The 22,005-nt window shown below is 43.3% G+C and overlaps 2 protein-coding genes across 3 annotated transcripts; both read right to left on the bottom strand.

Moving 5' to 3' along the window:
* Positions 1–298: 298 nt before the first annotated feature.
* LOC115107455 (apolipoprotein B-100-like) lies at positions 299–13,367 on the bottom strand. 2 transcript variants are annotated; one of them, XM_065008654.1, is made up of 16 exons: positions 13,192–13,367; positions 12,861–13,064; positions 12,550–12,717; positions 12,221–12,426; positions 11,955–12,137; positions 11,713–11,843; positions 11,395–11,605; positions 11,131–11,303; positions 10,795–10,958; positions 9,232–9,341; positions 8,744–9,117; positions 2,594–8,626; positions 2,399–2,510; positions 2,209–2,232; positions 1,660–1,846; positions 299–1,532 (listed from the first exon to the last, which is right to left on the bottom strand). In XM_065008654.1, exons 1-16 carry the CDS (start codon positions 13,363–13,365, stop codon positions 546–548), a joined length of 9,441 nt encoding a protein of 3,146 aa, XP_064864726.1. In that variant the 5' UTR covers positions 13,366–13,367; the 3' UTR covers positions 299–545. The 2 variants fall into 2 exon arrangements, with proteins under 2 accessions (XP_064864726.1, XP_029486708.2); XM_029630848.2 differs by lacking the exon at positions 2,209–2,232.
* A 78-nt stretch (positions 13,368–13,445) lies between these two features.
* LOC135564226 (apolipoprotein B-100-like) lies at positions 13,446–16,783 on the bottom strand. Its single transcript, XM_065008473.1, has 10 exons — positions 16,626–16,783; positions 16,330–16,477; positions 15,593–15,745; positions 15,250–15,374; positions 15,066–15,151; positions 14,540–14,981; positions 14,332–14,452; positions 14,097–14,243; positions 13,799–14,010; positions 13,446–13,683 (listed from the first exon to the last, which is right to left on the bottom strand). Exons 1-10 carry the CDS (start codon positions 16,694–16,696, stop codon positions 13,446–13,448), a joined length of 1,743 nt encoding a protein of 580 aa, XP_064864545.1. The 5' UTR covers positions 16,697–16,783.
* Positions 16,784–22,005: the final 5,222 nt, after the last annotated feature.

Genomic DNA, 22,005 nt, shown 5'->3' with positions numbered 1-22,005 from the left:
CTGTGATTCCATATATCGGTTGGTTTTAAAGTTCAGCAAGGGATCTTATATTATTCATATAGGCTTTCCACTTTGCTCATTTTGGAAGTTATATTTGGGCTATGTCTAAAGATCTCTCAACACTGAAAGAAAGTCAGTCTTATCAATATTAATAGTGTCTATGGTTCGCATCACTCATTTGCATCACTAATGGAGTGCTTGTTGTTAAAATACTGAGGATCTCAAAACATACACATAGCAGGTGGAAAAATATAAATCAAACATAATGCTGTATAAATGTTATTTATTTTGTACTCTCATATTGCATCTTGTATGGTACAGACAGATAGGGAAATGTGACTCAACAGTATTTCATTTTTATGTTGGTAAGTGTACCAATTGTCATTTACACAAAAATGATCAAATAATAGCTGCATGTTTACCTAAAGGCTTTAAAGACGTGCTGAAATACTTGTTTGAGGTACGTTCCCAGCCCTGTGCCTCAGAATAGCATAATGTTAAACACATTGTAGTGTTAGACTCAGGGTTCAGTCTGTGAGGTTATCTCACTGGTGGAAGGGAAAGGGAAGCTCCATCTCAAGCCTTCCACCGCTAACTTTGATGAAAGCCTGGGCCTCCTCAGAAGCCTGCTGCAGAAGACCAGTGATGGCGAGGTTGAGCTGGTTAACCACAGACAGAACCATGTCAGCGATGTGTTCCATTGCTAAGTTCACCTGCTCCATGTTCAACACAGTATTGACTTGGTCCAGGACGGTCTTGATGACGCCGACAAGGTTATTGTACAGAGCGTTGATGTAGATAGCGACGGCATCCAGGTAGTCAGACTTCAGAGTGTCGACAAACTCCTGGGCCTTCTCAACAATGACCTTCAGGGTCTCGCCGAGCTTCTCCAGGACCATGTCAAGGCTCTCCAGATGCTTCACCAGACCCACAAGCTGGGCAAGAGCATGCTTCATGTTATCTACAATCTGGGCTCCAGTCATCACATCACCAATTGGCATAGTGACCTGGATGTCGCTGATCATATCGACCAGAGCATTGAAGGAGGCCTCTGTGCTGTCTATGAGCATCTGGATGGCCTGCTCAACCATAGTGGCAATGCCGGTGGTCAGCTGCTTGAGGACCTCAGGCAGGGTGGTAATTTCCTCAGAGCCAGGGAGCTTGAACTCTGTCTCCCTAAGGAACTTAATGGCAGCATCCAGGAACACCTGGATGGTTTTCTGGAACTGGAAAACAGTGTTCCTGAAGAGGATTGACAGCTGGCTCAGCTCAGCTGCGTGGCTGTTGGCAGCAGTGTAGGCTTCCTCAATGAGGTTGATGATGGAGCTTTTCAGCCCCTCCACGTGCCCGAAGATCTCATACTTGTTAGAGAAGCTGTTCAGGGTGGATGTGATGGCAGGGAGTCTCTTCTTCAGACCCAGGAGCATGTCGTGGGGAGCCTTCATGTTGTAGGCAACCTGTAGTTTTATCTTATCGGCATCCTTAGCAGTAGCTCTGATGACCAAGATGTCAACATCATCCTCAGGGGCAGACTGTTAGATATAGGAGAAACACAACCCATTTCAATTGACCTGTACAATAGGGTGACATTTATTTGACTTGTGTATAGGGACACAAATATTGAGTATTTTAAGATGAATGAAATGAAAAGAAACTCACAGCATAACGGCTGTAGAGTCTAGCGCTCAGCTGAGATGGGATCCTGCCCTGGAGCTGAAGACCCAAGAACCCAGTGGATGGAGTAGAGATGGAAGCACTGACGCCATCTCTGCGGGCAGCATAGCGGAAGTTCACATCAGTGAAGGTTGGGCTGGTGATGTCCACATTCAGGGTGTGACGGGAGACACTAAGAAGTGGAAGAAAAACTGTGTGATCAGTTACTGTCTATTCATTCATAGTTTAATTAAGCAATAAGGCCCGAGGCAGGTGTGGTATATGGCCAATATATCACAAACCCTCAAAGTGCCTTATTGCTATAATAAACTGGTTACCAACGCAATTAGAGTAGTAAAAATAAATGTTTTGTCATACCATGGTATATGGTCTGATATACCACAACTTTCAGCCAATCAGCATTCCGGGCTCGAACCATCCAGTTTATAACTTCATGTAATACATGTGTGTAGTAGACGGTCAAAAGATGTAGACTTTATTTGCTCATGCAATAGTTCTAGATTGATGTGAATTGAAGGTACATTGAGTATTTACCTTCCCTCCTCTTGACGCTTCTTCCTGAAATGCACAAATGACAAATCAAACCATACTAATACATATTCAGGTATCTTCAAATTGCTAAATGTTTGTAATGGTTTGATTAACATTGTGCTAACAAGCCTAAATAATTTGTTTCAATATGTATTATGCATTGAAATCAGCCTGTTTAAAAGTATTACTTTACCTCATAGCCTGGGTAATCACATTCTGAATGTCCATGGTCAGATCTGCATGGTTAAGGACAGCCTTGCCATTCACGCTCAGGGCTTCGTTCTCAAAGCTTGCAGTGAAGGAAGCTGTTGAGGCAGTTTCAATTTCCTCAAATACAATTATTTTGCATCAAATAATGACATTATAGAGGACATTTTTATAATTTTACCATCCACGTCGTAATCCAGGAAGTTGATGACAGAGGTAGCAGATGACTTCAGTTCAGCCTTGAAGACAGGGGCATCACCCTTCAACTCAGCTGCCAGATTTGTCGTATACACAGGGGTGGCTATCTTGGCGGTGGTAGAGATCTTCTGCTTGGTACATGTCAGCTCGACAGCAGTCTTCTCAAAGAGGGAAATGTCACCCATGTTGCTTGGCTGAGACATGTCAATCTCAAGATCAGCAGTCAGTGATGTCAATGGTGCAAAGTCAATGGTAGCCTGGGCTACATGCTTTCCCTTGGTGTTGAAGGTAATCACATTGGCTTCGTTGTTGCTGGCGAATTTCAGCACTGCATACACACGGCTCACGGATGCTTCAACAGCCAGATTCTCATCCACATCCATTTCCAGGATAGTTGTCTCACCATTGCTGAGTTTGGCATTGGCAATGATCTTTGAGGTGGAGCGTAGGCCATCAGCATTCAGGTAGATGTTAGCTTCATTGTGCAGAGCTCCCAAAACAGCATTGTATTCCAGGATTGTGCCATCAATGTTGCCCTTGATGGATGACTCCACAGATATGTACTCAAGGGTTCCCTCTAGCTTCAGGCTGTGGTCAGCCTCTGCCTTGCCAATTGCTTTGATAAGGGGCAGGTTGAAATCACCTTTCAGCTTCAATGTAGAGGCAGCATTTGGCTTGGTTTTGGTGTCTGCAACAAGTTTCTGATTGGCTTCTAGGTTGAAGATGGGCAGGGCAATCTTTGCAATGGTAGCCACAGACACCGCAGCTTCCAGGTTGTCTGTGTTTAGGCTGAAAGTGCTGTCATGGTTTCCCTCAATGTGGGCATTCTCCAAGGACAGGGCCGTGGCCAACTTAAGTCCTCTTTTGGTGGTTAAACTGGTGGTGCCATCAAGCTTGGTCTTAAGAGCCTCAAAAACGGAGGCTGTGGTAGCTCTGAGACGGAACACAAGATCGTCTTCAGTGTAAAGTCCAGCATTGGCATTCAGATTGAAGATGGGTGACTTCAGGGAGAGTTCGGTGATCAGGTTGCCCAGAGAGTGAAAATGACTCTTCTGGTACAGGATCTTGGCAGCAACATCAAGAGACTGCTCAGTGGTGGTCAAGATGTTCTTCAAGCCAGTATGCTCATACAGGTTCAGATCGCTGATGGCTGGAATGTGCAAGTTAATGAAGGGCAGATCAATCTCAGGGATGCTGATGGGGTTTGTCAGGAATTCAAGATTAGCCTCACCATTCATGGTAGCAAAGATACCAGCCTCCTTTTTGTTGTTGTCAATAGTGAAGTTGTAGGAGGATTTGTACTGGTTGAAACGGGCAAGAGCCACAGTGTTGATCTGTTGAGCTTCAGGCTTTATTGTGGCAAAGTAGTCATTCTGAAGATCAATCTTGGCCATCAGTGCCTCGTTGAAGCTGAGCTTGGTGTTTCCCTTGTTTTGGAAGTCAAAGACAACTTCAATAGGATGAATCTTAACAGTGAGTGAGTTTGACAGGATTCCACTGAGATCTCCAACAAGCTCTGTGTCATGGTTTGCCTTCAGTTCAACCTTCATATCTCCCAAATTGGCATTTCCAGATGCCACCAGAAGGCTGTTCTTGATGGCTGGGCCTTCTGCCTCAGAGCGGGCCTCAAATGTGATGTGACTGAGAATGACTGCATCAGCGTTCATGGTCTGCTTCATCTTCAGAAGGGCAGTGTCGGTGTCAGCGGAGATTGTCAGCTTAGTAGTGCTGGGACTGATGGCGAAGTGAAGGTCACACTTGTGTGTGCCCTTGTGAGAGTTGGACTTGATAGCACCATCATTTCCAATGGTCAGAGTGATTGTTGTGTCCTCCAGGCGGGCAACAGCCTTTTGGGTCACAGAGGCTCCATTGGTGAAGCCAAGGATTGGGATATTGATCTGGTGGTTGTAGGTGGTGTCCATAGAGGCAGACATACCACCCAATGTGGCAAAGAAGGCATTATTGACAATGTCAGCCGTGTAGTGTGCAGTGGTTGCATTGACTGTGGTCTTAGCTGAGGCCTGGGCTGCAAGGCGGTAGAGGGTCACTGATGCCTGGTGTTCGACTGCAAGTGCATTGTGGGTAAACTTAAGGGTCTCTGCAACTATCACACGGTTAAACTTGGGGATGGCAACGCGAGCAGTGGAGTCCAGGTTGTAGCTGAATATCTCAAAAATGGGAGATATGGCCTGGGAGGTTAGGAAAGCAGTGAGCTGAGGAGTCTCCTCACTGTCAGTAGAGTTCTGGAGCTCAGCAGAGGTCCTAATGCTGTAGATGGGGGTGCTGACTTTGATCTCACCATAGAGCTTGCCAAAGCAAGGGACACTGATCTCACTGGGAATGGCAGGGAGCTTGATCTTAGGGATCTGGAGAGTTGGAATCTCTAGGAGCTTCTCTGCAGCCACCTTAGGTAGGACAGGGAAGGAGAACTCTGGGAATGTAATCTCTGGGAGGGTAATGTCAGGTAGGGTTGGCAGGTAGCTCATGGTCAGGTTTCCGAAGAAAACATCCAAATTAAGATTCTGGATCTCAAAGTTGACAGTAAAATCTATGAGCTCTGTGACCTTCTGCTTGATATCGTCAAAGGAAACGGTGGTGGCTGGCACTGTGTGGAAACCCAGGATAGTGAACTCAGGGATATCCAGCTGTGTTGGAATTTCAATCTCCTGAAGCTTCTCCAGGCTGATCTTCATGGAGGGTATGACCAGGTCAGTGAGAGGGATGGTGAATGAAGGGAAGTCCAGTTCAGCTGTCTTCAGTCCAGTAACAACTCCCTCAATTATCTGCTTGACCTCGCTGACAATTTGTTGTTCACCAGCAAACTTCTGGATCACCTCAATCACATTGCCGAACACCTCATTGATGACAGTGATGACCTTGGTGTAGTGTTCGCTCACCTGCTGCAGGTATGAGATGATATCATTTCTAAGGTCCATATCGGTGATTCTCTGCTTTAGCCTCTCAGAAATTGCCTTAAGGTCATTAAGGATGGCATGGTCGACCATGTCCTTCACTGTTTTGATCATGTCTGCAACCTTGATTTTCCTCAGATGTTCAATGTAGTTAAGTGCAGATGACACAAAAAAGTTGACAAACTCTCTTGAAGCCTGAAGTTTCTGTGGGATCTCAAGTGCCTTGATCAGCTCGTTTACATGAGCAGTGTATTCAGCAATCATCTGGTTGACTTCATCCACATAGGCATTGTAATCAAATGACCTCAGCTGCTGGACAACAGAGTCAAGATATTCATTCAGCTGTTCAATCACCTGTTTGATCTCAGTAGCTTTCAAGTAGTTGATGGTTTCTTCCAGCATCTGCATTACCTTCCCTGGGATATCGATGGCCTTCAGGTTGTTAGCAAGGACCTGAATTGTTTCAACAATTTTGAACTGCTTAATTAGACCCGCAACCTTCTCCAGGACTGCTTCAACCTTCTTGTCAACCTCATACTTGACAATCAGACCTCTCAGCTTGGTGTGGAAAACATTCAATTTGCCAATGATGTCCAATTCCTGGATCACTGCCTTGACAGACTCAATTATCTTGCTGATCACTTCAGTGGGAAGGTGTTCCATCAGCTGCTCAACATGAGCTTCCAAGTTGATGGAGGAAATGTAGTTTCTCATATCCTCAACAGTTTTGGTTCTGTCAAAGGTCTCAATGAACTGCTTTAATTCACTCACTGTGTTTTCAATTTTAGCCTTGATTTCAAACTGGGCATCAATGTCGTAAAGGAGTGAAATGCTGCTGTCCTTCAGTTTCTGCATGTCAATCTGCTTGATCAGCTCTTCGATAGCATCAATGACAGCTACGAACATAATAGTGATTTTATACTCCTCATTGATGGCATTCAGCTCCTGGCTGAGCCTCTCAATTACAGTTTCAGACAGGGTGCCACTCGCAATCATCTCCTTGGTGGCAGCAACAATGCCCTGGATACTGGATGCCAGGCCCATCAGCAGTTTTTCAACTGCAGTCTTGAGGTTCAGAAGGGAGACCTCTAGGTATTCCAGAGTGATGGGGTACTCCTCGGTGAGGGCAATCAGGTTCTGTTTGAGCTGGACAGCCTTGCCTTCCAGATTCAGTTTGGCAACAAAGTCACTGACATGATGGGGCAGAGCCTCAAGCTTAGCCTTGATCTCTTCACTGTTAATGTAATTCTGCATTTTCTCTGCCATGCTCACAATAGTGATCTTGATGTTTTCCAGGATGGCAGGCAAACTTTTAAGGAAGGGCAGGTTAATCAAGTGACTGTCAGTGTTCTTATCATACTTCAGGAACCCAGAGATTGTGAATTCCTGGTCTTCACTGGCAACTGTGTTCAGGAGGCCAGTGAGGAGGGTTGCAGACAGCTCCAGTCCAAGCCTTTCAGCATTGTTGTAGGCACTCACTTCCTGATTGAGGGCATGGCTGTTCAACTTTGACTTCATCCTAAGTATGGCCCTTTGCTCCTGAGGAGTCAGAAGTGTGTCTATCTTGTTGTCAATTGTCGTTTCCAGGGGGAAGCCATTGTCCAGCTGATGGGTGACAGAAGCTCTGCATTCATGAGAGCTGGCAAAAGCCAGGGGCTGTGCTTTAAGAAGGAATTTTCCATAGAGCTGAGCGCTCTGCTTGCCATATAGGGTCAGGTCACCATCAGCATTAAAGATGGCGTCAAGATTGAAGTCGAAGGGAATAATGCTGGCACGGATGGTGTTGTCGAAGCGGAAAGGCTGGGAGTTGAAGCGGGCATCATTTTGGATCCTTGCAGCAAGGCCAACAATTTCAAGCTCAGTGTTGTGGCTCATGTGAGCACCGAGGAGCTTTCCAGTAGTGCTGCACTTAGCATTAGTGGTCAAGTCTGCATAGTTGATCTCATAGGTGTGTTTGAGCTCTTCCTCACCATAGGCCCCCTTCAGGCTTCCAGTAAAGTCCATTTTGTAGACCACTGCCTTTAGCTGAGCCTCGTTGACTAGGTTGGCTCCCAGCAGTTTCAGGTCATTGTTCACATTTACAGAGGCAGTGTAGTCCTGCAGGTCAATGGTGATGTCATGTGCATAGGAAGTGCTCTCGCTGACGATGGCCTCAGCCTTTGAGTTGAAGGCAAGGCTGGAGAGAGTGATGGTGAGTGAGTTGGCATTCTCAACCTTCATGTCATTCAATGCACTCTTGGTCTCAATGGACAGAGTTGCCTTGGAGGCATCAATTCCACCGTTGAAGGTGTTCTCCATGGAAAACGGGCCCTGCAGGGTGGTTGTTCCGCTTGTGGCCAGTCCATCCTTGTTCATTGTCAGGGTAGCTTTGTGTGCAGCTTTGTTCTCAAGCAGCTTTACAGTGGCATCACTGTTCACAGCCAGACCATTGACATCCAGGGAGGCAGTGACAAGAGAGTATATGCGATTCTCAGAGTGGTCAGCGTTGGTCTCCATCTTGATTGTGACTGCTCCAGAGCCAACAGAACCCTCAGCCTGGTTGTGGATCTTCATGCCAATGGCAAGGGCATTGGTGTCACATTTCAGGGACAGCTGGTTATCCTTGAAGGCAAGTTCAGCAGCATGGGTCAGGATGTCTTCAAATGCATTCGTGTTAGACACAACAGACAGCTCGCCATTGGCAAACGATGCAGCAATGGTGTTCTGGGCCATAAGAATGGTTGAATCAATTTTCAGGGAAGAATCAATCTTTGCCTCTGGTCTGAATGGGAAGATGGTAAAAGACTGGGTGGTGACTGTGGTGCCATAGACAGGTCCTGCTTTGACTGTTCCCTCCAAGTTGCTATCACCAGAGATCTTCAGTGTTGGAGCCAGTATTGGCGCTTCAGTATTGAAGCCAACTTGGCCGGTGTGCTCTAGGTTTACACTCAGACCCATGGGGCTTGTTGCTTCGATTTTGCTGCTGGATTTCACATTGATCTTGTTGTCTGTAACAGTGCCTACTTCCCTTATGCTAATGCTGGCATCAATGAGCTTGTGGCTCACGGAGGTCTTCACATGGGCCTTGATGGAATCAGCAGGAGTGGTGGCAAGCAATCCAGATCCTATTTACAACACAGAAGGAACAATGATTGATTATTGCACAACTAAACATGTTCCAGATGGTGTAATTCTCTATTATTTACAAAGGCATTAGAAAATGTCTGGAGATGGAGCACTACCTTCAATCTTGATGCACAGGAGTTCCATTGAGCAGCTGCCTGTCACATCAAACTTGGCAGAATAGCTTGGTGTCTCAGCGGCATCTTTGCCAGCAGACACTGAGCCCTCCAAGTTGTAGAAGTTGCTCTTCACTTTTGTGGACAGCTGAGCTTTTCCAAAGAGGGGCACAAACACATCAAGGGTCTCTGGGATGAAAAGCTCAGGGATCGGGATCTCCATGGATGCAATGTCCAGGCCAAGCAGGGGCAGAGCCAAGTGTGGTGTGGTCAGTGCAGCTGGGAAGTTCAGCTCCTCAGATGATTTTCCACCAAGAGGCAGGGGAATGGCGATGAAGATACGCTCATTGTTGAAGTGGTAAGCAGCTGTGGCCTCACTGTTTAAGAAAATTATATTTAATCATTAATTAATCATGGAACCCCCCCCCTCAAAAAATCAGTTAATGTATTGACTGAAATTATTCTCATGCTAGTTGATTGATGTAACTTACGCATTCAGGAAAAGTTTCTCAGGCAGAGTAATCTCTGGCATCCCAGGGACTCTCAGGTTCTGCATGTATGGGATATCAGCAGCATATTTCTCCAGGTAGTTGTTGGTTGCCTGTAATACAATACAGTACCAGTCAAAGGTTTGGACACACCTACTCATTCCAGGGTTTTTCTTTATCTTTACTATTTTCTACATTGCAGAATAGAGGTGAAGACATCAACACTATGAAATAACACATATGGAATCATGTAGGTACTAAAAAAGTGTTAAACAAATCACAATTTATTTTACATTTGAGATTATTCAAAGTAGCAACCCTTTGCCTTGACAGCTTGGCATTCTCTCAACCAGCTTCATGAGGTTGTCACCTGGAATGCATTTCAATTGACATGTGTGCCTTAAAAGTTCATTTGTGGAATTTTGTTCCTTAATGAGTTTAAGCCAATCAGTTGTGTTGTGACAAGGTAGGGGTGGTATACAGAAGATAGCCCTATTTGGTAAAAGACCATGTCCATATTATGGCAAGAACAGCTCAAATAAGCAAAGAGAAACGGCAGTCCATCATTACTTTAGGACATGAAGGTCAGTCAATCCGGAACATTTCAAGAACTTTTTTAATTTCTTCAAGAGCAGTCGCAAAAACCATCAAGTACTATGAGGAAACTGAGCCTCATGAGGACCACCACAGGAAAGGAAGACCCAGAGTTACCTCTGCTGCAGAGGATAAGTTCATTAGAGTTACCAGCCTCAGAAATTGCAACCTAAATAAATGCTTCACAGAGTTCAAGTAACAGACACATCTCAACATCAACTGTTCAGAGGCAACTAAGTGAATCAGGCCTTCGTGGTCGAATTGCTGCAAAGAAACCACCACTAAAGGACACCAATAAGAAGAGACTTGCTTGGGCCAAGAAACATGAGAAATGGATTTTAGACCGGTGGAAATCTGTCATTTGGTCTGATGAGTCGCAGAGTATGTGAACGCATGTGTGGTTCCCACCGTGAAGCATGGAGGAGGAGGTGTGCGGGTGCTTTGCTGGTGACACTGTCAGTGATTTATTTACAATTCAAGGCACACAACCAACATGGCTACCACAGCATTCTGCAGCTATTTGACAAAGGAGAGTAATGGAGTGCTGCATCAGATGACCTGGCCTCCACAATCACAGGGTTTAAACCCAATTGAGATGGTTTGGGATGAGTTGGACCGCAGAGTGAAGGAAAAGCAGCCAACAAGTGCTCAGTATTTGTGGGAACTGCTGGTTGAGAAAATGCCATGCGTGTGCAAAGCTGTCATCAAGGCTAAGGGTGGCTACTTTGAAGAATCTGAAATGTAAAATAGATTTAGATTTGTTTAACACTTTTTCGGTGTTAAACAAACTATTTCATAGTTTTGATGTCTTCATTATTATTCTACAATGTAGAAAATTGTAAAAAAAATATGTAGAAAACCACTTAAATGAGTAGGTGTGTCAACTTTTGACTGGTACTGTACATATTGTAATATATTAAGTTCAGAGAGGACATAATAGTGATCATAAGATGAAAGTGTTTGTTGTTTTACCTCTACAGACTTGGTGAGGATGTGACGGACCTTCATGTCAGTCTGGCCCACCTGCTGATCAAGAACATCACTGACCATCTGCTGGAATGCCTCAGCATGAGGGAGGATGTTCTGGATCTCAGAGTTCATGTCAGACTTGACCTCAGCCACAATCTTCTTATCATCTACAAAGTAAGATAAATTCATTGTAAATTAAATTGAATGTTAATGACTTTCCAATGGATATTTGACATTTAAAGCCTAGCAAAGCTCTCAGGAACATACAGTTAAAGTTGATCATGAAGCAAAACAATTTATCATTGTACAAAGGTTGGTCGATATTGAAAGCCTGCATACCATATTTTAGGGTGATCTTTTGCACTGAGGTGGTCTCTGGGAGCTTGATGTCACACTCAAGCTCAAGTTCCAGTTCCTCACCACGCTTCACGTTGGCTGTAACTGTGGCGTCAGCCTTGATTGAAGGGACAATCAGCTGCACCTGCAGCATAGCATCCTTCATGGCCTCAATTCTGCAAAGAAAACCATTAGTCAGTTGGATTTTGGAAAAACAGAAGAAACCAAAACAGGGACGTACTTTGTGGGGTAGCATTGTCAGCTTACTTAGCGCGGCCAACCAGCGACAGCTGAGGGATGTTCTTGTTGATGAGGTCAATGGAGATGGAGTGTATTCCTTTGCCCTTGGTGTTGCCATCAACAACGCCCAGTCTGATTCCGGCCTCCAAGTCAAAGTCAGGGATCTGGATGTCGGTGGTGAGGACATTCTTCCTCCTGTTGTACTTCACAGTGGCTGTGGCCTCAGTGGGGTCAGCACCTGTGTCCAGGATAAACTGAATTAGTTAGTCACCAAGGAAAAGGTTGTACGTTAGAAATGAAAGGACTGTGCTACTCTAAAAGAGGGATTTTGTAACTTAGCTATACCTTCTGCCTTCAGGACCACCTTTACAGTGTCAACTTTCTGACCACCCTCTTCTCCCTCCCTGAGAAGTTCGTAGCCGATGGTGGCCGTGTATTCAGTGACATCCCCAGTGGGGTGGAGCTCCACAGCAAGCCTAAATAATTGTTTCATTTCCAAAAGTTATGGCTAAGATCAATTTCTACCTGAAAATAGGAAAACATAAATGGAGCATGTTAAAATGTATTTGCATAGAACTAGTACTTACTTGCTATCTCCGGTAAAGGGGAAGTAGGGTGCAGTGTCATGGGAGCTAGCATCGGAGTACTGAAGAGTGGTGCAGTACTTCATACCAGCTAAGAATGGAGTGCACTCAGACACATCAATTCTGTCCTCTACCAGAGACGGGATGTGTTTCATTCCAGCAGAAGTCACTTCGAACAGCTTGTTGCTATAATAGGGGTCGTGGAAAGGAAATGTTTAGGCTCTGATAGATATTGGTCATCAGGTATTATCTGATACTCTGACACTTACGTGATGCTGATGAGCTTGGCAGGACCCTGAGGAGCAGGGATGGTCAGCTTGACCTGTTTGTCAGCCATGACGAGCTTAGCGCTGAGCCCACTCTCGTGGTATAGGCTGGTGTGCATCTCCAGGCCAGAGAGAAGGTACTCAGGAATGTGGGAACCAACCCGGGCCACAAACTCAATTCCAGCGGAGGGCATGAATGAGACCTCGCTCTGTGGGAAAGGGATCCGTCCAAGTATATTATATAGATATGCAAAAAAGACTGACCGACGTCACATGTATTAGGGTTACTACAAATAGAAAACAGATCAGTGAAAATAAATATAAAAGTTTACCATGTCGGGTGTAATGTGCAGTCCTCCCTTGATGCCAGGGGTGAAGGTACCAGACAGGGCAATCTTCAGTGGCACACCAGTGGCAGTTGGCAGGAAGAATTCGTTATCCATGAAGATGTAATGGGCGAAGACTTCATTGTCAGCGTTGGTCATCAGTCCCTTCATCAGCTGTGGAACATGTAGATTTCAGATTTTGGATAGTAAATTGAGTTGACATTTTTTATGATTGATATGTCATTCTTGCCAGATGAGTTAACATGAATGTATATTTGATGTGATAGTGTTTTTTTTTCTCCATATTTTCTACATACATCAGTGGGGAACATCTTGAGTACGTTGTCAATCATCAGACCAGCAGAGTAGGCCATCTTCTCTAGCTCATTGGTCTTCAGGTATCCAAGTTCATTTCCCAGCAGTCTCAGGTAAATCATAGCCTCAGGGGACTCCTGAGCCTTCAGATCCCTGACCAGTCTGTTGAGGTTGCGGCCGATTTCTCTCACGATGTTCTGGGAAGCCTACAGAATATTTTTTTCAAGGAAAGAGACAGTTAGCTCATGCTACAATTACATAACTAGGATTAAAATCACACTAATTAAAATGTTTTGTAAGGAAAGAGGAAGAACATAGTATGGTTTTAAATACCTGTCTCTTCATTCTGTCTTTCTTCAGAGCGGGCATCATCCTCTTCATGACCTCATTGACCTGCAGGGGCATCTTGTCAGAAACGAAGTAGACGATCTTTAGAACCGTGTCAGGGAAGAATCCGTTCTCTCCGAACAAAGCCTCAACAGTTGGCTCAAGTCCTTTGCCTTCCATGCCAACCTTACAAGTGAAGAGAATGTTCACCATGAGACCGATAGAAAAATAATTGTATATTCTGCAAAAAAACATAATCTCTATAAAAGGCTTAGGGAAACAAATTCAATAGTATTTTTTACCTCCATCATGTCCACATTGTAGCCGAAGGCCTTCAGGGTCATCTCCAGCATGACTTCCTTGGGCAGATAGCTGGTGCCCTCAAAGAGCATATTTCCTTGCACAGATCCAATCCTGTAGTTGCGGGAGAACTTGGTGGGATCCATGACAGTTCCAACCTCATTGCCCTGCAGGGCATCAATAATTTTCTGTCTCAGCCTGTAATGGATGGAATAATTTATTACATGGTCAAACCTATGATGAGGAGGGAACAACCGAACAGAATATTTCTGTTAGCTGAGGCAGTAAATACTGCAGATGATATCTCTCTTACTCCTGTGTCTCGGCTGCAGTGGATTCCAGTATGTTAGTCAGGTGGGAGATGACAAAGCTCTTGGCCTGCTGGTCTTCTTCGATGGGCAGAGCAGCGGCCAGCTGAGCTAGTTCAGCAGGCTGGGGGTCCTTCATCAGCACCAGGTAGGCAGCAACACGCTTCTGCAGGGGGCTAGCACCACTCAAAAGAACCTGCATGAGCACCTCTCTGCCCTGTAAACAGGAGAATGTGTATAACAGTACTGCAGTGAACGAAGAGTATATATATATTTAAAGCTAATAGGATAAGAGTGAGTTACCTCCTCAGGGACAGGGGTCTGTCTGAATGCCTGAATGGCAGCCTGTTGGACTTCCAGGGAAGCGGCGGGCTCGTTTACACACTGGATCACAGCAGACTTCAGGGCAGGACTGGCGGCTCCCATGGCTGCAGCCATGTTACCAATAACCTGGGGAGCAGAAAGAAGCAAACATTCATTATTCTGATTCAAATTGTTGATTGAGTAAATCTGAAAAAGCTAAGGGGAGTGATGGAACATTCACCCTTAGGACCAGGAAGTTCTGCTCATTGTCACCGGTGCAGTCACCCAGCTGGGCAACAGCAAACTCAGCCACAGCCTCGATCTCAGGGGTCACTTTGCCCTCGGCCTTGTAGAATCTGATGAGGAACACATTGTCAGAATTTCATTGTCTGCATCTGCTTAGTTCAATTTAGAAAATATGTTGCTTTAAAATGTCTGTTTACCTCTTGACAACATTGCTCAGGGCATACAGGATAGGCTTGCTCTGCTTGTACCGTGCCATAGCCAGCATGTCGTTGACCAGGAGGGCAGAGGGGTTGGGGACCTGTCCCATAGCGAACACAATGGCATCAACCTCAAAGGCAGAGTTGTCAAAGGTCCTGAGGATCTGCATGATGGCACTGCTGCACTCTGGTGTACCGCACTGGGCCAGAACCTGGTAGGTCAGGGGTCCGGATAACTTCAGTGCCTCGGGGATAGCAGGGCTCAGGGTCTCAGCCTTCATTCCACGGACCATGCTCACAAGCTGCTGGAAGAGGTGGGCTCTCTTCTCACCGTTGGACAGAGTGGCCAATTCCCTCAGGACAGCCAGAGGAGCATCCTTGTCCTGAACAACGCTCTTGTCCTCAGCAGCCTCCATTGGCAGACCCTTAAGGTTGGCCACATCTGCAGGAAGATAAAGTCAGTTTTGACACTGAAATCCTTTTTCAATCATCTCCATAATTAGAATGCAATGTAAGGGATACTTACTGTGGTCAAAAACTCTCTCATTGTATGTGGAAACCTCCAGCAGAGTCAGGAACTGCTTGCCAACGTTGGTAACTCCATACTCTCCCCTGTGGAAAGCCAAAGAGATGATAAAGACTTATGCAACATCTCTTAACATTGCAGGTGCGTATTTCATAAAACATTATAGGCATAATGTTTTACACACTTGTGAGAGAAAGGCACCAGGATGTGGTTCTCAGTGCAGGCACCAGAGGTCATGTGCTTCTTGTCATTGTCAAACTTGTAGTTGCAGGTCTGGGAGCTTCTGATCAGCTGAGCAAGAGGATAGTGCTGTAGGAGGAGACATTATTATTGTTTAGGTTTTCTTGGAAAGGAGTTAAAAAGTGAATTAGGAGTAATATTAGTTGTCATTTCAGCTACTGGAGCAGAGAAAGATAAGTACTTTGAAGGGTTTTTGGGAAGGAGTTAAAAAGTGAATTAGGATTAATAAATGATTTAGGGTGTATTTCAGAATCTAACCAGCAAATTTTACTGCCTTGCAGTCTTACCATGCCAGAGATGAGGGCCAGGGGGCTGGTGTGGTCCCTCTGGGGGATGAAGTGGTCGCATTTGGACAAGTCCCTGTTGAGAGTGATGTCAGTAGCGATGTCCTCCATGGCGTTGACTATGTAGTTGGTCTTGCACATGCCGTGGATGGTGGGCTGAGGGGAAAGTCAATGATCCTTGACATATTTGAATAAATATAAATACTGATTTATGTTTTCCGAAAAACTGAATGTGAGAAATTGCTCTCTGCAGAGCCATGAATATAATTTTCCTTGCTAGTCTTATACCTTATAGTGCATCACGTCGGCGTGCCAACAGTACTGCATACCCTTTCATTTATTATTGCTTTATTACACAATAATTACATTTTTCTTTCTTGGATTCACTAAAACAAGCACCAATATGTACCATTGTTTACCAGGTAGTTTGTTTATTTTTCCTTTATTTAACTAGGCAAGTCCGTTAAGAACAAATTCTTATTTTCAATGACGTCCTAGGAACAGTGGGTTAACTGCCTTGTTCAGGGGCAGAATGGTAGATTTTTACCTTGTCAGCTCGGGGATTTGATCTTGCAAACTTTTGGTTACTAGTCCAATGCTCTAACGACTAGGCTACTCTAAAGTACCCATTAGAGTAATAAAGTACTCAATATGAAATTACTTGCTCATATCACTGAAACTACACTGTAATACAAAGTGTATAGTTATGATTAGGGTGTTTTCTGACACGATCAACAGACCATTTTCTTGTTGTTCTCCTCTTCCAGCAGGGGCACGGCAAGGGCAGACACGATACCTCTCTTAATGTTCAAGATGGTCACGGACTCATCCTCCTCAGGGTACAGTTTCACATCATACACTCCCTCAACCACAACCTTCAGAGGATGTCTGAGCAGGGAGAGAGAAGTGAAAGGTTGGTTACCAGTTGTTAACTCCAAATTACAATGTGCTTAATAGAAGAGAGGACAAGGAATTTTTAACAAATATTGGGGACAAGGGTTGGGTTAGGGCATTTGTGACAGCCTTGGGGTCTTACTTCTCCATGGCAGCAGTAAAGGCATCAGATCCGGGGGCAGGTCCGAACACAGGGTTGCCCTCTGCGTCCATATCAACAACCTCACTCAAGCTACAGCCTGTGGTGCGCAGGATGTAGCTGCAAGACTGAGGAACTTCAATCTCGACCTGTAGGGGGAGACAAAGAGGTTAGACGGCTTGCTTACTGGGATGTTGCGTGAGGACAATATTAATGGACTGAAGTGAAGGCTTAATGCTCTGAGGTATGATGTCTACCTTGCAAGAGCACTTGGGTCCATTCATGAGATTGGAAGCTCCTTTAATTGCATTCAGGGACTCTGCTTCGTACTGGTATTCATATTTGTGAAGGCTCTTGTATCTTCTTGCCACTAGGGAGAGATTAGAAATTGTATTTTGAATGTGTTTGAGTAAAGACCCGTCATGTTGCCATAACAGTGAGCAAACTGCAGCACATTGGTAGGATAAGCAATGATTTGTTGGTACGTACGCAAGCATGTTGGATGTTCTTCGGCACCATCGTCTTGGGAGTCTGTGAGTGGATAACGCAATTTTGGTCAAAGCAGGATTATACAGAAGTTTTATAATTAATTACAACATGATTGAAATCGTTTAAGTGTGTAAAAAGCAGCTTTAATTTCTTTGAATGGTGAGGGCGCAGTTATGTATCTGTTCAACTGCCTGTCCCCTCTTCTCACTGTCCTATGAAATCATGTGGATGTGAGGGGGAACTGCCCCCACTCGTATAAAAACGTATATAGTTTACATCCCAGAAAGTGATATTTGCACGTCTGCACTGTCAGAATTAAGATATTTGTAAAATTGCTTGCACAGTATCACTTATTAAATCATACATTTAGTTAGAAAACACTGTTTTACCAGACTACAAATAGAGGACAAAAAGCTCAAAGACAGATCTCGATTTCCATCTACCAGCTTAACAGGACTTTCATCATTTACATTTTATTTTGATGGTTCAGGTTCACCATCATAAATAGTTTTGCTGATATACAGTCAATGTATTTGGTGGTTTTGAAGAAAGTTAACTTGTAATTTCGCAAAACAGGGACAGTGTTTATTTTACGAGAGGAGATGCTTCAGTTCACTCTGTAATATTCCAAGTGTTATTTTACAAAAAAAAATATTTTGCAACAAAATGATATAATAGATATTGCACGTGCAAAGCAAAATGCACATAGATAAAAACACCCACTTTTATAAACAAATTCTAGTTGTTCAAGTCAACAGCTACCGATAATTTGGTTTAGCATTAGAATATTTAAAATGGAACATTTCCGAATGGAACACTTCTAAAGAAAATACCTAAAATCTGAAAATTACAAACATGAAAACTTAAGAAACAAACTACTGTTACGCTCCTCGTTAAATGAAGACCAAGGTGTAGCGTGGTAGGCGTACATTTTCTTTCATTTTAAATGTTCCACCAAAAACCATAAACAACTCAACAAACGTAAAGCTATGAGTGCAAACACATGCAACAACCAAAGACAAGATCCCACAACAGAAGGTGGGAAAAAGGGCTGCCTAAGTATGATCCCCAATCAGAGAAAATGAATGACAGCTGCCTCTGATTGGTAACCACACATGGCAAAAAAAAAAAAAAAATAGAAAACATAGAAACAGAAAACCTAGAATGCCCACCCTAATCACACCCTGAACTAACCAAAAACAGAGAAATAAAAGGCTCTCTAAGGTCAGAGCGTGACAACTACTGCTGGGTAAAAGTTAATTTTAAATATTTTAAAAAGTTAACAGCTACATACATGTCTCTTTGGTATTTTAATATGTAAAACTAAAAATGTCCCAAATGAAAACTTTTAAAGCATATACTTCAAATCTGAAAATAACAAACATGTAAACTCAAGAAACAAACTACTACCTGGTAAAAAAAATATTTTTTATTCACAGCAGGGACCAGTCAGAGAGGTACTTACGGGCTAAGGCAAGGGTGCTCAGAAGAAGCAAAAGAGAGAGCTTTGTGTCCCCCATGATGGGTTCGTTGAAGCTCTTTCCTTTGCGTTGGCGAGTCCTCGTTGAGACTGATTTCTCCACTCCAGCACTAGTCTTTTATACCCTAGGGATTCTATAGGAAGGGGAAGTGGGAGCTACAGACAGTGCTGCCCCTACTCCAAAGTCCATCCCATACGTATGTGTGGAGGGACAAAAGCAACTAGTTTCATAAAACTGTCCATGGATATGATAACAAACTTGCAGAATCAGTCATTTTTGTGCAGTAGTAACACGTATTTTCCAAGATTAGGAAGACCACTGAAGAAAACAGCAAAAACTAGTGATTTCTCTCAGTGTAAATGAATTGCGAAGGTTTCATCTTATTTCACACATTTTATATATATTTTTTCCTGATAAAACTCCAATTCACTTGTTAGAAGGGGATTGAGACAAAAATTAGGCAATACATAATCCCAATTTTGATATAGTATAATTTTAACTCAATGTCATAAAAGCATGCATTCAAACAACATAGCATTGACATAATATATAAAAGCAATACATAACCTATTACTAAACGTTTTGCTGATACACATTTACTTCTCTCCTTTTAGTTCAGATATTGCATTTTAGAACATATTTATGTGCTTAAGAAGAGTAAATACTTCCACTTGTTTAGTTTGAATGAGTTAATTAAGCAGATCATGTTATGACTATCAATTACTCCCATCTTAGGATATTCAGAGGGATATCACATTCACAAGAAACAAATAGGTCACCACTGTGTATGTATCTATGGACTTATGACTTATTGCATGGACATAATATACTTAATGCATTAGGCAAGTGTAGCAAGGCCTGGCCCCTGCTACTGACTGGAGCGAGGTGGGTTTGGGTACAGAGCTACAGGCAAGGGTGAAGTCCAAAAACAGGCTTTATTGCATCATTTTCATGACTAACAAAAAGCTGACTTGCATATAAATTCAAACTGAGAATTCAAACATCAGCTTATAGGTCTACATGATCTATAATCAGCCTCTCTTCATTCAATATGGAGATGAGAGTTCAGAGGCAAAAAGGTAATAATTTCTTTGCAGGGTATACTGATATTTCCTGTGTATTGATAACAAGTGATGTAATTGGGCATGTGTGTATCGTTATCAACAAACTCTTGAAAGGAGCACTGATTTATCTCTGTTTATGTCTGGAGCACACGTGTGATGTGATATCTGCTTAGCACAGGGAACATATTCTCACATCTACACATCTCAATGTCTGCATTGGGTTAAGATAGGCAGACTGTACCTATTGAAAATCATTTTTATTTTTCCTTTGTTTAACTAGAAAAAAAAGAACAAATTCTTATTTTCAATGACGGCCTAGGAACAGTGGGTTAATTAGAAGGGGATTGAGCCAAAAATGAGGCAATACATAATCCCAACTTTGATATATTATCATTTTAACTCAATGTCATAAAAGCATAATTGCCTTATTCAGGGGCAGAGCGACAGATTTTTACCTTGTCGGCTCGGGGATTTTATCTTGCAACCTTTCGGTTACTAGTCCAACTCTCTAACCACTAGGCTACCTGCATCTCCAATGTTCTAAATTAGCATAGCCAATGCCATTCTTTCACATATTGCATTTGAGCTGTTTAAGTATAAAATATTTCAGATGACTCGTGATACCGTACATGGAGGAGTTTAACTTCCCTGAGACACTCAGCAGCACATCACAACCGTCTTCTTCATAATTGGTCCTATACAGTACGCCTAGGCCACACATGACCGTGCATCAATGGCAGTGTTAAAATCTACTCACTGAGCACACACTGGTTGAATCAATGTTGTTTCCACGCCATTTCAATGAAATTACATTGAACAAATGTGGAATAGACGTTGAATTGACGTCTGTGCCCAGAGGGGAGTGTCCCCATTATCATTACTTACTGGGTGGAGATAGGCGGAGCCACTGTTAGACCGTTTGGTAGACACATTTTTCAAGTCTATAACAACTGTGCACACACAGTCTCCATTCATTCTCAGTCGTTATATCTCTGATTTAGGCTACTGCACACCAAATAGGAAAACATTAACTAACCATTTTTGAAATGTTTAAATGTGTACTAATTTGTACAGAATGTAACTAACGTATCACTGATGTGGACACAACAAATGGAAACAATTTTCTGATAATATGATGCCAACATTTTCAGGTCACAAAGAGTGGTACGTATATTGTCTCTTGAAATGAGGAAAGCAGTTGTGCTTTGAGAGGCACATTTAATTCCTCTCCATATTTTATTTCTCAAAAGAGCATCATTTAAATTTAAACCACTAGATGGCAACAAGTCCACATCACAGATATGCACCTGAGCATTTTACAGTACTTTTTTTGTCAACCATGTCCATTATTAACCTGGTTGCTAATAAGATATTATAAACGTTATTGTCCCTGAGAAAGCTTTTGTCTCAGACATACAGTGTTGCTGTGTAACATTACAGCAATGAATAAGTTATGGCATACAGAACCAGTCAAAAGTCTGGACACACCTACTCATTCCAGGGTTTTTCTTTATTTTTACTATTTTCTACATCGCAGAATATAGAATACATTTCAATGAACATATGTGCCTTGTTAAAAGTTCATTTGTGGGATTTCTTTCTTTCTTAATGCGTTTGAGTCGATCAGTTGTGTTGTGACAAGTTAGGGGTGGTATACAGAAGATATCCCTATTTGGTAACAGACTGAGTCCATATTATGGCAAGAACAGCTCAAATAAGCAAAGATAACCGACAGTCCATCATTACTCTAAGACATGAAGGTCAGTCAATCCAGAAAATTTCATGAACTTTCTTGAAGTACAGTCACAAAAACCATGAAGTGCTATGATGAAACTGGCTCTCATGAGGACAGCCACAGGAAAGGAAGACCCAGAGTTACCTCTGCTGCAGAGGATAAGTTCATTAGTGATAACTGCACCTCAGATTGCAGCCCAAATAAATGCTTCACAGAGTTCAAGTAACAGACACATCTCAACATCAACTGTTCACGGGAGACTGCGTGAATCAGGCCTTCATGGTCAAATTGCTGCAAAGAAACCACCACTAAAAGACACCAATAATAAGAAGAGACTTGCTCTGGTCAAGAAATGCAAGCAATGGACATTAACCAACCGGTGGAAATCTGTCCGTTGGTCTGATGAGTCCAAATTTGAGATTTTTGGTTCCAACCGCTGTGTCTTTGTATGACGCAGAGTAGATGAACGGATGATCTCTGCATGTGTGGTTCCTACCATGAAGCATGGAGGAGGAGGTGTGATGATGTGGGTGTGCTTTGCTGGAGACACTGTCAGTGATTTATTTAGAATTCAAGGCACACTTAACCAGCATGGCTACCACAACATTCTGCAG

Source organism: Oncorhynchus nerka, linkage group LG24 (genome assembly GCF_034236695.1).
Source record: "Oncorhynchus nerka isolate Pitt River linkage group LG24, Oner_Uvic_2.0, whole genome shotgun sequence".
Lineage (NCBI taxonomy): Eukaryota > Metazoa > Chordata > Actinopteri > Salmoniformes > Salmonidae > Oncorhynchus > Oncorhynchus nerka.
The sequence above is the reverse complement of the archived record's forward strand: the minus strand, read 5'-3'. Positions and strand labels throughout refer to the sequence as shown.

Bases quoted from the DNA above. Each gene is read 5' to 3' on its own strand.
- LOC115107455 (XM_065008654.1), bottom strand. From the start codon at position 13,365: ATGGAAGGCAAAGGACTTGAGCCAACTGTTGAGGCTTTGTTCGGAGAG. The intron at 11,606-11,712 runs GTATAGCTAAGT...TCCTGGACACAG, and splicing joins GGTGGTCCTGAAGGCAGAAG to GTGCTGACCCCACTGAGGCC. The intron at 1,533-1,659 runs GTGAGTTTCTTT...TATATCTAACAG, and splicing joins GACTCTACAGCCGTTATGCT to TCTGCCCCTGAGGATGATGT.
- LOC135564226 (XM_065008473.1), bottom strand. From the start codon at position 16,696: ATGGACGCAGAGGGCAACCCTGTGTTCGGACCTGCCCCCGGATCTGAT. The intron at 15,746-16,329 runs GTCTGTTGATCG...CTTTCCCCTCAG, and splicing joins AGGAGAACAACAAGAAAATG to CCCACCATCCACGGCATGTG. The intron at 14,244-14,331 runs GTTCCATCACTC...TCTGCTCCCCAG, and splicing joins TCCTGGTCCTAAGGGTGAAT to GTTATTGGTAACATGGCTGC.